Source organism: Botryllus schlosseri, chromosome 11 (genome assembly GCF_051294905.1).
Source record: "Botryllus schlosseri isolate E-star chromosome 11, Bs_hap1, whole genome shotgun sequence".
NCBI classification, from domain to species: domain Eukaryota; kingdom Metazoa; phylum Chordata; class Ascidiacea; order Stolidobranchia; family Styelidae; genus Botryllus; species Botryllus schlosseri.
This window is the reverse complement of record NC_137246.1, coordinates 28,382,579-28,400,707: the sequence shown is the minus strand read 5'-3', so window position 1 is coordinate 28,400,707 and position 18,129 is coordinate 28,382,579. Positions and strand designations below refer to the sequence as shown.

Sequence of the window (18,129 nt, the reverse complement as noted above, 5' to 3'; positions counted from 1 at the left end):
AATGGATAGATCTGTAAAGGACTGCATGCAAGACATCATCGGCTCGTTCAAAGGATTATCGTTTTCCGACCAAAACGTTTGTTTGAAAAAGATATTGCGACATTGCAAGCGGCGGCAATTGCAGCTGATATTCAAGGAATCGCGGCAGCTACTAGCTTTTGACTTTGTCACGTTTTTGCCGAAGGAAATCGTAGAAAATATCTTCTCGTTTCTCAACGCTTCAGAACTGAGCGTAGCCGCTATATGCAGCCGGCAATGGAGAGACCATACCAATAATAGCAAGTTGTGGAAAGGCCTGTGTAAAAAGAAAGGCTGGACTCATTTTGGGGATGAAAAAGGTTAATCTTGTTTCTGTCCCGTTCAGACTTGTACATTTGTACAAATTTTAAAATTCGAGCTAGATCTACTCACTTTAAAACTAGCAACTAGAACTAGAAACCTACAACTAACAACCTTTGAAAACCCGTAACTAACTAACTAACTACAACAGAGCTAACTAGCTTTCTGCATGAATATAACTTGAGTTTGAAATAGGAGGGTTATTACCCTCAAAGCCCACCCCCTAGCCACGCTACTCTTAGTAGTGATGACTCTGAGCTAGTAATGGCTGCAAGATCATCACACAACAACGCCGGTATCACGATTCACGCAAAACTGTGCAGCTAAAACAAAGGACTAGAATCATACGCACTTTTCAAAATCCGCGACTAGTCTAGAACTACTCAAAACCAGTAGTTAGTTGACTGTCAACTAACTAATTTGGTAGTTTGTACAAGTCCGCTCGCATTCCATTTTTGCTGTATTTTAATGACTTGAGCATAGGCGACAGTTCTGTAACAATGAATGCTAGATATGCCAGATAGTGTTGGAATCGAGTCATTTTGAGTCAAGTCAAGCTAATTTTCAAAGTGACTCGAGTAGATTAATCACAGATCTTCCGATTTGAGTTACCGGTAATTTCAAAGTCATCTCGAAATTTGACACGCCACCGAAATTTTCAATGTGAATCGAGTCCAATCATCTCAAATTTTCCGAGTCAATTTCAAGTCATTCATTATTTTAATATGCGGTAGTTTGATATTAATGCGCGGATGCATATTTATATTAACGCTAGCTATATCTCATCAAAATTGGTTCCTTGCTGTTTCCAGTAAATAGAATATTTGTATTAATCACGTGGCTTTGTGAAGTAGAATTTTTGATGGCTTGAAACTTTTATTTTCAAAATTTGGATTCCTCGTCGTTCCATATTTTTCGAGTCCAGTCAAGACTTGATTCATTCCAACACTGAAGCCTGACCAGACCTCAGACCATGTGGAAAGAAATTTTTCATTTGAATGATATATTATATTGAAATAAGCATGACAAGTGTCAGACGAAAATATCCGTATTATTCAATTGTATACCGAAGTTGTGTACTGGCAATGGTGTCTTCAAACCCTTCATTTCAACAGGACGAAGTGATCTCGACTTCAACGTAACGACTCCTTCATCCGCCCCCCATCAGAGCCAAATCACATCACCAGCCTTCCATTTTGTTCCTCATCTTTGCGAGACTCTGACACCGCTTTGCAGGTGAGCTCATCACGTTAACTCAATCCCTTCTCCGGTTGACTTTTGAACTCATTTAATAATAATCTTCATTCCATTCAAGAATTCTGCGCATTGGCTATATGCAGGCTATAGATGAGTAGATGAGCGACGAGCGTGCTGTAGACCGAAGGTTCCCAACCCTTGTTACACAATTGTTAAATTTGAAAAATCAATGGCCCACTGGTTTATACAGTAACCACTAGATAGCCTAGAACGGTAAAACGATACAAATGTACACAGTACACAGTAAAAATCATACCGAATTGCTCTGACAATATCCTAGGGCTGAGAATAGATGGTAAACGTAGCTTATCCGGGAGAATGCTGATCGTGTGATTGAAACTGGTAATTGCGCCAAATAAAGTTGGGTAAGATTTTGCACCAGGATAATCCCGCAAAGTGTTTAATGAGACAATTAGCTTTTGCTAATTTGAAAACAATGAATCAACACATATTTTAGTGATCAAATATCGGTTTGCTACTGTGAAGCTTTCACTCGTAAGATTGTCGCAGCGAAAATTGAATCTACTGTCGCGTTGTAGTCGACATGTGCAGACGTAACCGGTTCAATGGCATTCAGATGGAAAGACATTTACATTCGTGCGCATCATCTGAACCGAAATTGGGGTTCTGGCCGCTACACGGTTTACCCCCCTTTGCGTGGCCATAAAGAAAGGATTTCCTGCATGAGCTGCTCTGGAAAATACCTCGTCACAGGAAGCGATGACAGGTAACTTTCTTTGTTTTGCAATCTAGAGCAAAATCCAGCATCTGGTCCTCTGAATCAAAATTGCACAAATAGATAATTCTGGATAATTCTAGCTGTCTAATTAGAGCGAAATGCTGGTAATTCCAATTTAATTTGCAGAGGTGGTCAAAGTAGCCATTGGTGGTACTCCAGTAGAAGTAGGAGTAGCGATTTAGAAGCAAGTAGAAAAGTAAGTATTCTAGGCCTAGTTTTGCCTAAAAACTGTCAGGTAGAAGTAGGCCTAGTCTAAAGTCATAAAAGGGCAAGTTTTTGTAGCACTAAAAACCTGAGAGAGTTGCATATATTTTTTAAATTTTAACAAAAGTTGCAGAAGTTGCATTTATACAATTTTTTGAAATCATGAGGGTATGAGATACTCGAAAGGTTCCAGCAGTTTAAAATTTGCATGGTGTCTGCTTGTTCCGTTTCTTCCTTCGCTATTCAATCGATCATGGTTACATTTTTATTTACATAGGGTTCGCACAATTTACCAGTTAGTTCAGGGAGTTTCATGACTAACGTAATAGTGGGTATGCCGCATACCCGAGAAAATTGCTAGGTAAACTCGGCATACCCAGTATACCTGCGTCCGGCGCCTATGGTGGGCCGCATTGTCACTTGAAATCCATTAATTTAGTCTTTATTATAGTTTTATAGCATATTTTGCGCATTGCGCAATACTTGATAAAAGTTGCAGAAAAAAGTTGCATGAAAAATATTGACAAAAGTCGCAAAAAGTTGCAACATAAAACTCCTCCAAACTGATTAAAACACCATACTACATACATTATGAGTATTTACGAAGCTTCCAGAAGCTGTAAAAAAAACTGCAAAAGTTGCAAAAAACTTGCCCTCACTCATAACCATTTTAACAAGCAGGCAAAATCTACTCGAGGTACAGCAAAAAGTAGAAGTATTTCGTCACTGACCATCTCTCCTAATGTACGAAATGTTCCTATGCTCTCGTTTTTAATTCTAATATACCGTAACGACTGGTTTTTCTGAAAATGATATCAACTGAACTAGATTAGTGTAGATTTTTTTCCAATTCAGAAAAATTTTAGTCTAATTTGGTGTCGCTATAATTTTAATGTGATTTGGGAAAGCCATCATATTTCTGGTTTCCCAACTCTGCTCTGAATGCAGCCTCGCGATTATATGGGATCTCGACACGCACCGGTCCTGCCATAATCTGGACCACCCGGATTCCGTCCTCTCTATGGCAATGAAGAGTAATCTGCTTGTGACCGGATGTGGTGACGGTGGTGTGAGAATATTCAACGTCAGCACCGGAAAATGCTTGGGAGAATTGAAAGGTTAGTTGTATAAATCGAAGGGTTCTTGAAATTTCGTAGCGCGGGGACCTCAGAATTTTAGTGGGTTGCCTTTGTGACCTAGTCCAAGAAAATTTTTGAATTGCAATCTCGGGAATTTAAGCCATGGAATAAAATTAAGATGAATGGTATCCAAATCTATGTTTTCACATATGTAAGGGGTAGCAAACAGATTTTTTTTTCAATGTCTTTTTTTTCGTCTCACTTACGGCTAATGTGATGGGTGCTGCTCCTTGTCTTCTACAATGACTTCATATTGCGACTTCATCTTTGATTGAGCAATACACTCCCTGTCTTAATTTTCAAATTCTTTTTTTTTTTGTTGGAAATATTAACATGGTTCCTCTGTTTTTACGTCATAGCCTTGTCTCACCAAAACAAATACAAGAAAAAAATTCCAAAATTTCGATTTCAATTTTGTTTGTAGCAGTGACACATAGCAGCAGTAGAAAGTTCATGCTGATGGGGGTGGCCTTTCGCGAGCTAGCTCCGTCGAGTTTCCAGTCCCTTTAATAGCAGATATGGATTAAAATCCTGCCTGATATAAATAAATGTGTTGTTGTAGAAGGCATTTTAGCAGTTGGTATGAACTTCGAACATCGCAGCACTTTTGGAATTAAATAACATTTTCAACAATTCCATTGTGCTTGGTTCAATGAGCTCATCTTTTACGAGATGTTTATATTATCTTCTTTCCCTTTTCATTCAGTGCGTATGCCCCTCTTTTCTTGCTGTAGGTTCAGGTGGGTGTCTGGTTTCAAAGACTACTCCAAGTCGTTTTGACACCTTCCCATCTTCTCGTTATATTGCAATCGTATGGTGTTTTGATCTCATAAATTCTGTTTCTAAACTGAACACTAATAGATTCCAGTTCAACTAGGAAAGGACAACGTATCCATGCTCAATAACGCAACAGTGTTTGCTCGAGCTTGAATACTACATACATTGCTATTTTCATGGACCCCTTAAAACTTGCTCTCGAACCCACACGTGTTTATGTTTGAGAACCCCTGGTGTAACATCGTTCTCGGTCATTTACAGGACATTCTGGGCCGGTCAACTGCCTGGAGTTTGATGGAAATAAAATCGTCAGCGCGGGCCAGGTAAGCAGAGTATTAGGGTGACCAGTAGTTAGGACTGGAACCAATGATTCGTGTACTGAAGTTACACTCTCCTTGCGACTAAGATTAAATCCATGTAGGAAAATTATAGTTTCAATACTATTTCCCAATATGGGTGCCTGGAAAGCTTGACTCGCCATATCTCAGCATACGAAACGTGTAGTACAATGCTACACATGCTAGGGAAATGACATATTCGTGAAGTCACAACATTATCAAAAAGCGCAATGAAACAGGCATGGTCGAAATAACACCAAATTATCTTCAACGTGACGTGAAACTAGCATTATATTCTTTGCGGTTGCATAAAAAGGTACATATTTAAACTTTCTACATCATCCATATTGGTATGATTTCGTCTCAAATCACTCAAATACTCGATTTTGCCTTGCCATACCGATGGTCACGCGAACTGAACCAAACTATTGTAGGACAAGATGTTGATCATTTGGAGCGCCGCCAGCGGACGGTGCCTCTATAAACTAGAAGGGCACGTGGACGAAATTGCGAGCGTAAATCTACGAGGCAATCAAATCGTGTCAACGTCGTGGGATGAAACGGCCCGAGTGTGGAATGCGGACGACGGCCTTTGCACGCAAGTGCTTCTCGGACATTCCGAGGTTTGTCGGATTACTAATGTTTGTGGTGATCAGTAACGAAGAAATTCTCTACTAGTTGCTGACGATTACCCCGGATCGTTATTATTTGATTGAAATAATTTTAATTTTTCTGACTACTTGAGTGGCTATGCTTTCAGATTGCTACTATACCTGATCCGTTTTTGACGCAAAACTACTTACTGAGACATTTCGAAGTTTGTCGCGTTACAAGTGTTTGACTTGCTGCCTCTACACAGAAAAAGCAGGCAAAATTAGGCCTAGAAATATTACTTTTTCAGTTAATTGAAAATAGCTACCGGTACCTTTAATAGAGCAGAAATTTACTATGTTGGATCTTCTATTTCTACTTGAGTGCCAACTATAACTAGTTTAACCACCTCTGCCGCAAAAAGTAGAAAAACAGGCTTAGAATCGGGCGAAACGAGGCCACTTTTTTCTTACTCGGAATTCAGTCCTTGTAATTGAATAGAAATTTATGACGCAACTCATATTTCTTGTTGTCGATGCATTTATTTTTGTTTTACCTTGTGCAGGTGGTGCACTGCTCCGAGTTTGATGAGGAAAGGGTGGTGACAGGAGGCGGGGACAAACTCATCAAGATCTGGTCCGTGGAACACGGCGACTGTCTCTGCACTTTGCAAGGTTCGATTGAAGGACATAAAGATTTTTTTGAAACCAAGTACTCTCAAGGTTCCGGGAGGCTGTATGATTCGTTTCTGGTATCATGTTTTATAGCTCCAACATTTGTGGCTGAAGCCGTTGAAGTTTTTGATATAAAGTTGTCTCCCCTGACACGCTGATGTGGTTTGTGTCAGTTCACAAACAGAAGTAGAGGTAACACTTAGAAAAAATATTTTAGTGATTACAAGTAGAAGTATCATATTCCAAGACATGTCAAAACTACACAACAAGGGGAAGTGGAAAATAAAGGTGCGTAAAGTATTCGAGTATGTTGTTTGAGAAAGTAGAGCAGAGAGACGGGTCACATGCTGTTGCCGCTAACCGGAGTTGACAACTTTTGAAATTGCAAGATTTGCAAACTTGAGTGGATGGTAATAAAAATAGATGCGTTTTCGGAAACATATCCATGTACTGTACAATAGGGGTGTTTAAAAATGACTTTTTTTCTCAAATCGTACTGGCTACTTGATAAAATTGTTGGGTTACCTAATTTAAGCCTACACACCAAATTTGGCACAATTCCAGCCAGTAGCCGCTTTGCTACAGGGGAAGAAAGTTTCGATTTTTTACATAAATTAAATAAAAATAAATTTGAAAATTTTTTGTTCGCCCCATGAAAGTGCTAGGTTGTCTATAGAAACGATGTTCAACAAATTTGGTTCAATTCCAACCAGTGGAAGTGGAGTGATTGCCGTCGAAAATTTGGATTTGAATAAAATAGTATTTACGGTGGGCACCACTATAATAAATAATTAAAGAATTGGCCACGGTAAATACTATTTTATTGGTAATCCAAATTTTTCGACGGCAATAACTCCGCTTCCACCGGTTGGAATTGAACCAAATTTGGTGAACTTCGTTTCTATAGACAACCTAACACTTTCATGAGGTGAACAGAAAATTTTCAAATTTATTTTCTATTTATTTTTATATAATAAATAGAAACTTTCTTCTCCTGTAGCAATGCGGCTACTGGTTGCAATTGAACCAAATTTGGTGTGTAGGCTTGAATTAGGTAACCTAAGAATTTTATCAAGTAGCCAGTGCGATTTGAGAAAAGTCATTTTTGAACACCCCTATGTACAAAGATGTGTGGGGGCTGTTTTGTCCACTTGTCTTGGTGATTTCACTCATCACATTCACATATCCCAAAACTTTGGTAGTAGATTGGAGGTGGCTATTTTCGCAATTGCAAAATCGTATAATACTATAGTTGGAAGTAGTCTAAAAACATAACTACTTGACGCGACTCGAGTAAGTATCACAAGTAAGCAAAGCCTACTTGAGTACCTACCTACCAGGGTTGTTATGACTCGACTCGAGTCCCAATTTTTTGTTGACTCGAGTCATTTTCTAAAAACTCGAGTCAATTTATGTATTCACTTGGCTTGTGCTCGAGTCATCGCGCATGGCTCGACATGTTCTATATGACTTGATTTAGGACCGATAATAGAGTTTCACAGAAGTTAGTTGAACTCAGGGTTGTAACCAAGTCACAGCGCTCCAAGTCACAAGGCAATCTCACTTTTATAGATTTGACTTGAGTCAAGTCGAGTCATTTTCAATTCACCACCGAGCTAAGTCCGAGTCCAAGTCAGCGAGAAGAGGGTCGAGTCCGAGTTATGGTATTATGACTCGAGTCCGAGTTCAAGACATTGTGTTTACGGCTATTTTTATAACTCTGCTTGGTGATATCGAATGGTTTGCATTAAAATATACCAGGGTTGTAACCAAGTCACAAGACTCCGAGTCACAAGTCAATTTCACTTTTATTGTTTTGACTCGAGTCAAGTCGAGTCATTTTCAATTCACCACCGAGTCAAGTCCGAGTCCAAGTCATCGAGCAGAGGGTCAAATCCGAGTCATGGTATCATGACTCGAGTCCGAGTCCAATTCATTATGTTGACTTCTCAGTTTCCAGTTAAAGTCTTGTTAAACTCACTTTATATAACTATATTTGGGGATATCGAATGTTTCGCATTTATAATATACTAATTTTCCTCACTTTTAGCAGTTTCTGGTCGCATTTTCAAGTACCAGTACCAATCAGACGACATCCCAGTAGGATGGTTACTTCACAATTCTTCGAAATTACAATGAAATGTCGGTCTTGGCCGTCTGAGTCTCGAGTCAATGACTTGGTCCGAGTCATGCGCAATGACTCGAGTCCAAGTCGAGTCAATACACAGATTGACTCGAGTTGAGTCATTTCCGTATTTTTAAAAAATGACTCGAGTCAAGTCGAGTCATCAGAAAATCGTGACTCGAGTCGGACTCGAGTCGAGTCATGACTCGAGTCATTACAACCCTGAAATATACTCACTTTCAAGAGTTTCTGGTCGCATTTTCAAGTACCAGTGCTAATAGACGTAATCCCAATAGGGTGGTTACTTTACTATTCTTCGAAATAACAATGAAATGTCGGTTTTGGCTGTCTGAGTCTCGAGTCATACGACATGATTCGAGTCATGCGCAATGACACGAGTCCAAGTCTAGTCATTTCCGTCTTTTGAGAAAAGTACTTGAATCAAGTTGAGTCATCAGAAAATCTTGACTCGAGTTATTACAACCCTGGTTGAACTCGATAATGAACCGTAAACACTATGACTTGGACTCTAGTCTTAACACTGTGACTCGGACTCGACTTGGTGGTGAATTGACTTGACCCGAGTCTGAACTATAATAGTTTCTAAACTATAAAATTGACTTGGGACTTTGAACCTCGTGATTTGGTTACAACTAACGCTGCTACTACCTACCAGCTTCTTTACTGACCACCGTTGTTCACCCATCAACTTTTTATTATTTCAGGCCATACAGACGACGTGTACTGCGTGGGGTTTAACGAGCAGGTCATCGTTTCCGGGTCGGCGGACAGCACAGTTCGGGTCTGGTCTTGGTTTGGGGGCAGCATGCATGTCTTGCGAGAACATATCGGTGTCGTGAGATGCTTGCATCTGTCCGACGATCGTTTGGTGACAGCAGGTTTGTAAATACGCGGTTGTGCTACTGAGAAGACTTGGACAACTAGATAATTCCAATTACCTAATTAGACTTGTTCGATCAAAACTCCGGTATTCTAATTTTAATCTACTTTGTGAAATGTTTCTATGCTCTCATTTCAATTCTAATGTAATTTCTGGTTTCTCTGAAAATGCTACATGAGAATTGTGCAACGCAATTGTGCTTATCAGAATGACGTGATTTGATATGAACGCAGCTTGATTTTTTTATTCGGAATTTTATTCAATTTTTGAGTTTATGCAAATCATTAAATCATCTAATTCAGAAAATCTGTGTAGCTATAATTATAACTAATTCTATCATTCTAACTTTGACAAGTAGATAATTTCAGTTGAACTCATCAGAACGAAATAATGGTAATCTAATTTTATTCTAATTTGAGAAATGTTTCTATGATCTCATTTTCATTCTCATCTAATTTCTGGTTTTCCTTGAAATGCTACCGAACTGTAAAGTGCTCTACAGATATTTGCCATTCTCATGCTTATGAAATCGAACTGATATGAACTGAACTTGATTTTTGTTGCATATCTTAGTAATTTGTAATTGAATTGAATTTCCAAGTTTTTGAGAATTCAGTAGTCCTAATTCTAATCTAATTTGGAAAAGCTAAACACTTTGTAGTTGTTTCCGAGTCGATGTAACAACCCCCTTCGTTTTTGTCAGGTGATCAGAAGAAAGTGATCGTCTGGGAAGCGAGCCGCGGCAAACTCCTGAACGTGGTTCATCGCAACCCGAGTCTCGTTCATCTCATGTCTGTGACTTCCACAAGACTCATTGTGGCCTCCCCGGAAGGTCCAGGCTCTGTCACTGTGATGTCGTACTGGTAGTGCGCTTAGTGCTATCAGCTGAAGATTTACCTGATTTGAAATAACGTCTGTACTACAAATATCCTGAAGCACCACTGTAATTTGTTAACCATTCCTACGCACTGTTCTCTATTTTTATATACATTTGAATGACAGCTCCGTATGTGAGGAATATAGGTGCTCGCTAAAGATGTACTTCTACTTTTGAACATGCTCAAGTAGGTTTTTGTATGCTTTTACTACTTGAGAGGTTACTACTTTAGACTACTTGTGCTTGACAGTTTTTGTGCTAGGTCTAGAATATTTGCTTTTTTACTTACTTGTAACTCGGCTACTACTACACCTTCTGGGTGGTTCCATTATTTTCGTCCACTCAAGACAGGCAATATACAATGTTAACATAGGTGGCCAGAAGCAAGATATTTCTACTTTTTCGTAGCATTCAAATAGGTTTGCGTACTTCAAATACTCACTAGCTATCCCTGACCGGAGTGGTTATGATTTTATACAACTTTATAGTTTTTCATTAAAAAACTATACCATGTTAATTTCTTTAAAACGTTGATAGAATTCACCTCTACGTCGGCGCTAACAATCAATCAACAGTTCGACCACCTCCGAACAGGATTGCAGTGATTTGCGTGTTGAATAACCAGTTTAAGAAAGATTTTGTTTTGTAATGAAACTGTCTAATGTGTCCATGGTGACGAATTTCTTGTTGTGGTCCCACACTTGAGCAAAACTGCAGGTTGAGATGGACAGAAACTTGCACACAGTGCGCACACATCAAACCATGAAAACTCGCACGACTTCCATTTGACTGGCAAAACAGGTTTCTTGTAGATTTGTAAAGCCTCTCCTTGTCGGGTAGGGGTGCTCGAACTTATTTATCTACGTACGTAAATGAAAAGACAGCAAGCAGCTGTGCCGGGGCAAGCCGACTGACATTGTGTTCGTGAAGGACTCCGGCATTTTCGATTGCGGTGAATTTGCGATCTTTTTGCTACGTTTCTGAACGGGCGCGTTTGTCGCATCGCGTAGTCTCCGAATATTTTCACGGGAACCTGCTTTGCTACAGGATTTACATGACCGTATCACGTACCAGTTTATTGATAATCTCATCTAAACACCACAAGAGTGTGATTCAATCAAAAGATAGTAAGAAGTCTAAACTACTTGAGGCGGCCTTTTACCCAGACACCCACCTTAGCCTGGAGCAGTGGTTCCTGACCTCTTTAGGGCCGCGGCCCAACTTTCGATTTGAAAGTATTACGTTGCCCACGTCAAAATTTGGGAAGAAACTTCGCCCAGATTTACTATATGGGAAACTACTCAAAAAAGTTCGACCCCCTGGGTGAAAATTATGCCAGAAAAGCTTCGTGGCCAACTGAAAACGGCGTCGTCGCCCAGTAAAAACCTCTGGACTAGAGCATGTAATTAAGAAGTATGCGACACACTGAATGAAAAGTAGCCTAATAATCGATAACATAAGCCAGCATCACAGTACGGTCCACATGAATTTCGCTATCAGGACTAAATAATTGTTCTGCTTAATATGTGATCGGGGGTGGTGGGGTGATCTACTGCAATTGTGTTCACTTTGTCCTTGCGGTTATATACTGGCAGTATGTGCTTATAAGCGAGGCGTATAGCTTAGGATATTTAGCACAACTACAGACAGTCACAAACGTATCAATTCAGCGCAAATACCCATCGTCTTAACGTACAAAAATGCGATTTCATCAATTCTTTTCTACAAAAACAGCAAATATCAGACAGGCGAAAGTCTCGACTCTTTAAATGTATTCAGTCGCCCGCGAACCGTGTCCTCCATATGCTTCGGTTTTTCGCGGCGCGTAATATTCGTCGTCGTCGTCATCATCAGCGTTACAGAATGTCACGAGTACCGCTCCGATCAGACCCAGTCCCTGCGAAAACAAGTCATCGGTTATCAACACATTTTTGTGAAGAGCGCCCACAGTACCAGAAGTTGTCACTGGTCAAGTGGTCGATAATAGACATGGATAACTATAGATAATTGTAGAGGTGGTCAGTAAAGAAAATAGTATACTTTTCGGAGTCAGGGATATCTAGACTATCTAGTCTAGATATCCCTGTTCGAAGTACTTGAAGTAGATTATATCTACTGCACTACCTCCTCAAGTGGCTATGACTATACTTTTTACAAGACAGTTATTTAGGCAAAACTATAGGCCTAGGTCTAGAATAGTAACCTTTTAACCTACTTGGAAATTTTTAAGTCTATTCGAGTTATAAATAGACCGCGTTACTTCTATTGCTACTTGAGTACCGACGGTGACTACTTTGACAAGCTCTGGATCATTGCAGTTAAATATTCGACAGATTGGAGAGAAACGCTGGTAACTAGTCTGTGAAATTTTTCCACATGCTCCAATCAATCAGTTTTATTAATATTTTCATCACTTTAAAACATCACAAGACTGCGATACAATGAAAAGATAGGAATTAAGGTGCCGAAACGACTTGGAGTAGCCTTCAAGATCAGACACCCACCTTAGCCTAGGCGAAGTAAAGAAGAGGCATGCACAGCACACTGAATGAAAAGTAATGCAGAGAATATAAGACGCAAGCGACAAAATGAGGTGGCATGTGGCGGAGGGCGAGGTCGATGTTAGGTCGTGGTCCGGTAATCCTGAAGGCTGGCTGGTAATTTAAATCCAATCTCATGGTTTCCCCGAAAATGCTTCAGGAGAACTGAGTACAGTCCGAAACCGAGACAAGCTCTCTGTACGGACATTTGCCATCCTCATTCCTCATGCTTATGGAAATTAACTATGATTTGATATGAAGTTAACTTCACTCAATGTCCAAGTATTCGCGAATTCAGTCATACTAATTCGAATCTACTTTGGAAATAACTGTGTAGCTATAATTCTAATTCTAACATAACTTCTCGTACTCAAGTCTGGCCCATAGGCCTAGCGAACTCACCGATGCGATCCATCCGATGAAGAGCGCGGTTCCGAACTGATAAGAGAAAGAGGTGCCGATTTGTTCGTCGATGTCGAACTCTCTGTAAACGTCAGCTGCGTACCACGACACCGCGCCCAGCGTCAGGATGGCTACGAAGCAAAACCGGGTTGGAGAGAACGGGATTGAAAGGCTAATTAGATGCTATCACGATGTTGGTTTTGGACTTATGAAATTTATAATCATTTTCAATCTTCATCAACCATGAGCCACAGCTAGAAATCGGCATTGCGGCGAACTATGGTATAGGCTAGTACCGCCATAGGTCGTTGTATTGCGGCGCTATGATTGTTCGGAAGAATGACGATTTTCGACTTTTAAAGCTAATTTTGGGGTAGTTGTAGTGCCCTAACAAGATTATAATATATATTTCGCACTCACTGCGACATAGCTTCCGTTCGGGACCAGTTTCAATGAATTTTGCGCTCGGATCGCAAACGATAAGATTACTATCGAATAATATATTCAAATTGAAATAAACAGAGGGCTTGATATAAGCTCAATATAGGCTCAAAATAGGCTACTATTTTAGATTATACACGAACTCCCGTTAGCACAAACTACACTGTAAATCCATGGGTGGAAAATTGGTGCATTTATTAGATACCAACCGTAGCGTATGATGTAAATCAGGTAGACACCACTTTCTGGCAGCAAATTGAGCTCTCACACCCTTTCTATGGGTGAATCAAATACACCATTCTTATAGAGATATAATTCTGGGGGTGTAATGGGTACTGTGTAAGTATAGGCTATAACAGCCTTTTGGATTTCTTGAAGTACATGGTAGGCTACATGAAAACAGAGCTCACAACACCCTTGCGATATATCTCCATAAGAATTGGTGTACTTTCCTCATTTCCACCCATTGGAACGGTGTGAAAGCATAATTTGATACCAGACAATGCAGTTTCTCTGATTTACACCCCGCGCTAAGGTGGAAATCGACGAGACTGATATAAATAAAACTCGACTCCAAGGCACATAAATGGAAGAATGAACCGACGACGTAAAATCGGACGTCGCGATTATTATCAATTACATGTTTGCCATATTACAATATTTGTTTACGGAGCTACGAGACATTGCCAGCCCTCTCTGATTTCTCATTTATCTTTGGCTAAGTTATCTATAAATAAACGATTCTTACATGCAGTGAAGAACAGAACTCCGCCTCCACGCGATGAATACATTTTCTGCTTGCCACGAATGGCGTGAATGCAGTCCAGGCCGAGACATCCCGCTACTAAACCTCCAGCTGCGCAGATCGACGCGATCACCATCATCGCGCGTTGGGCGTTCAAGGAGGCTGAAATCCGTATCAGTTTATTAATAATTTGATCATTTCAAAACACCACAAGACTGCGATACAATGAAACGACAGGAGGGTGTCGAAACGATTAGGAGTAGTCTTTGAAATGAGACGCCCACCTCCACCTCTAGGCGATATACAGAGAAGGCAGGCAGACAGGGTGGAAAGAAATAGGAGATAACATAAAACGATCAGTGATAAAAATGTATGAAGCATGTGTCGACAGGCGAGGTTGATGTGTCAGATCAAGGTCCGGTAATCTTGAAGGCTGACCATAGTACTTTTAAGACTGAGAGCATAGTAGTTCGCGTGATGTAGGCCAATGCGTGTTTGCGTCGAGAATAGGGAAAGTAAAATAATACGTTTTGTGTGGGCGTGGGCGAGTCAACAAATGAAATCGCACTAGAGTTCACTTGCGCCATACAGCCGTTTTTCTAAATTATAACAATCGACGGATCCATTGTTATCTAATAGCTAGTCTATTATTGTCTATCAATTATATAATTGCTATTTATTCATCCGCTCAAGACGGTCATCATGTACGAGGTGATGGTCAGTAACGGGGTATACTTGTACTTTTTCGGGTTACTCGAATAGGTTCGCCTATACATGCACTACTTAGTCTACTCAAGCGGTTATTAAGCTTTTACTTTTCATTGTTTTGGGCTAAACTGGACCAAGAATACTCACTTTGTTGATTACGTGGAAACAACTGCTTCTACCTGCATTGCCTACTCAAGCGGTCATGATTTCACACCACTTCTTCCACTTGTTTCCAGTTTTTGAGGCATCCCAAGACGCGGATTACTTACTTTCTCGGAAACAGCTACTTCTATTTGTACTCGAGTACAAATAGGCTACTTTCCATATACGTCTACTTGAGGACCTAGGATGATGACTTTGACACACGCCATGTCCGATGCAATACGCAAGACGCAATGCGACATAATTGAACAGTTCGGAGGATGTCGGAACGACCAAGTTATAACCAAGTATACGGTATCTTAATCTAACATCCGCCTCGGCCTAGTGCCCTAGAGAGATGGAGAGTTTATATATTTCCTTAATCATCAAATACAGGACGCAATATAAAAACTATAAAAATCATGAAATCAAGTCATTTTCAATTGCCAAACTCATGATTTCGATGTAAGCGTCGCAGGAAAAGGTCCTAGATTATTCGTAAAATCACGCGGGGCAGTTTCGTGTTCAGCTAATCCCCGATTCGTGTCGATTAAACGTTGAGTCATCGGAGGACGAGTGGCAAACGTCGAAAATCGTGGTCGTAAATTGTGTTCCTATTTCTTGAAAAGATTAACTCGCGACATCAGCCACTCATTGAGTCAGATATGTATAGATATGTTTGTGGTGTATATCCATGGTGTTTGTCGACTACATAGTCATTTAGACCAGGCCGATATTCTTCAATTTTATTCCGTAACTGCCGACTCGCAGTGCGGCCCACTTCTATGCGTTTATAAGACACCGCTTACACGGACGGGATGTCGAGGGTACAGATATGTATGCAGTATGTTCAAAAATGACTATTTTGTTCAACATTCATAGGCTATTCGATAAAATGGTTAGATCGGCTGAAACAAAAATAGCACACCAAGTTTGGTTCAATTGCAACCAAGCAGTTAAGCCGCTGGCGTTAAAATATTTTTAATTCGATAAAAATGCAAATTATACACTGGCAACCACGTGATATTGGTTACAAAGACGATACATACCAAATTAGACTCAGTAGAAGCGATGTTATTGATGTTCAAAATTGATTCTACAATATATAATTCAAGAATTTGCGGTATAACAATTTCATGCGGCTGAAAGTGAAATTTGAAGAAAAAAATATAATTTTTTCATAATAAATTTGATACTTTCAAACTACTGTAGCTTCACTGCTACACGTTGGAATTCAGTCAAATTTGGTGTGCTGCGCATTTTAGCCAACCAACACAATTTTATGGAAAGGCCAGTAAAATTTGGACAAAAAGTTATGCACAGATGAGTCAGATATGTATACGTACATAATTATATGTACGCAGTTGGGCCCCAGCTATAAATATAAAGCCTCATCGGCTATATGAACCCATGTAGGCTACGATAAAAATATGACTCCTTATTGACCGGACACCAACACTCCTTCCAGTCCGGGTTACGAGCGTCGTGAAAAAGAGCTATGCGTGTACACACTAACATGATTTCTCAAATAACCAGTGGAGCCACAAGTTCAAACACCGCCATCTCTCATTGTCCGCGAGATATTCGAAAAATAAAGAGAAACAACAGGCCTCGCATCAAAACATACTCACTAAAACAAATATTTGCGCATCTCGGTCCTGATCACTTCTAACTGTGACGACTAAAATTATCGCGAAGTAAATAATTAACGTCCAGCGCATGCCTTGTTTTATCACGATGGGCGAGAAAAGACTAACCTTCGAGACCCAGGTACGAGTTGTCAAATCTGTCGCACTGGAAAACGCCCGGGATGTAGCTCATGCATCGCACCCACAGTCCTTCATACGAGGCCACGCCGCGGTTTACTTGTTGCGATGCGACTTGTGAGTTGATTTTCCAATATCTGGACGACACGCAGTACAAGATTCCGACCGTCGCAACCACGCATAACGCAGTTCCAATCGCTCCACATTTTGCCATCTTTTTTAAACTGTGAATTTACCTTTATTGTAATATAAAATCTCTTTTGAATATATAATACATAAATATTATTTCAGTATATAATATTTATACTGACACTCGTCAGTGGTAATCATATTCGATTTATTTCAATATGAATCCAATAATCAATTATATATTAAAGCTCTGTACCTCGAAGGTGCTCAGTGCTCATATTCTATTTTATGTTAAGGACACCGAATTTCAAACGTAACACTGGCAACTATTCTGGTACACAGTCAGAATAAATTTTATTAGAAATTTTAAGGCGAGAGGTTGGCCAGTTGCTTCGTCTAGTCTATAGCTGCAGAACATTCTACAAATGTACGAAGGTACTTTGCAACAAACGCAAGTAACAAAACACTACAGCACTCTGATGACGAATAAGGGCCGGATCCAGAATTGAAAAATTAGAAAATGTTCATCTTTTCCAAATACTAAAATTAGAATGATGGCTGTACAGTTTTTTTTTTCATTTAGATTAGAATTAGAATTACTGAATTCGCTAAAACACGAAAATCGAACTAATTTCTGTATCAGAAAGAAATAATACAAAAACAAAGTTCAGTTCGCATCAATGTTCGTGGAAAATGTCTGCAGACCTAGTTTTGCTCGTTTCGCACTAAACAGTTCTCCCGTATAGCATTTTCAGGAAAAGCAGAAACGAGATTAAAAGTAAACTAAGAGCACAGAAACATTTTATACGATGAATTACCGGCATTTCATTCTAATTTAGTCAAATTATACAACTAAGATTATTTAGTTGTCCAAGTCTGCCTGATCACTATAAAAACGCAATTTACACTGCAAATCCACGACATCCCGTCAGAAACGAGAAGCTTCCTCGACGAACGGCGAGAGACTCGACAATCTCGCTCCTGTCCTTCGAGAAAAAGCAAAACGAGTCAATCATTGGGCAAACAAATCGTCACGTGATGTTTGAATTTGGATAGTGATTAATTAACGATATAATGAAACTGGGGCGTCGCAGGTCCGTTCTCCGTGCGCCGTCATCATTGTTGATTTCAATTTCGACAGACTCGGTCAGAGCATTCATCGTTGATACTCAAGTATAGACGTAGAAGTAATGTTAGGGTGACCATATTTTGAGACCCGAAAAAGAAGAGACTTTCCAAAAATTTTGAAAGCGCTAGTACCGGAACAGAAAATTAGTGATTTTTTTACAATTTTCG

General features: G+C 39.8%; 2 protein-coding genes across 2 annotated transcripts; one reads left to right on the top strand and one right to left on the bottom strand.

Moving 5' to 3' along the window:
- Position 1: 1 nt before the first annotated feature.
- LOC145449619 (uncharacterized) lies at positions 2-11,065 on the top strand. The gene is made up of 9 exons (XM_080328014.1): positions 2-338; positions 1,455-1,575; positions 2,174-2,323; positions 3,488-3,657; positions 4,717-4,778; positions 5,228-5,416; positions 5,950-6,058; positions 8,909-9,082; positions 9,788-11,065. Exons 1-9 carry the CDS (start codon positions 2-4, stop codon positions 9,949-9,951), a joined length of 1,476 nt encoding a protein of 491 aa, XP_080184140.1. The 3' UTR covers positions 9,952-11,065.
- Positions 11,066-11,606: 541 nt separating this feature from the next.
- Positions 11,607-16,986, bottom strand: LOC145449640 (claudin-7-like). Its single transcript, XM_080328036.1, has 4 exons — positions 16,696-16,986; positions 14,093-14,251; positions 12,904-13,034; positions 11,607-11,858 (listed from the first exon to the last, which is right to left on the bottom strand). Exons 1-4 carry the CDS (start codon positions 16,916-16,918, stop codon positions 11,727-11,729), a joined length of 645 nt encoding a protein of 214 aa, XP_080184162.1. The 5' UTR covers positions 16,919-16,986; the 3' UTR covers positions 11,607-11,726.
- Positions 16,987-18,129: the final 1,143 nt, after the last annotated feature.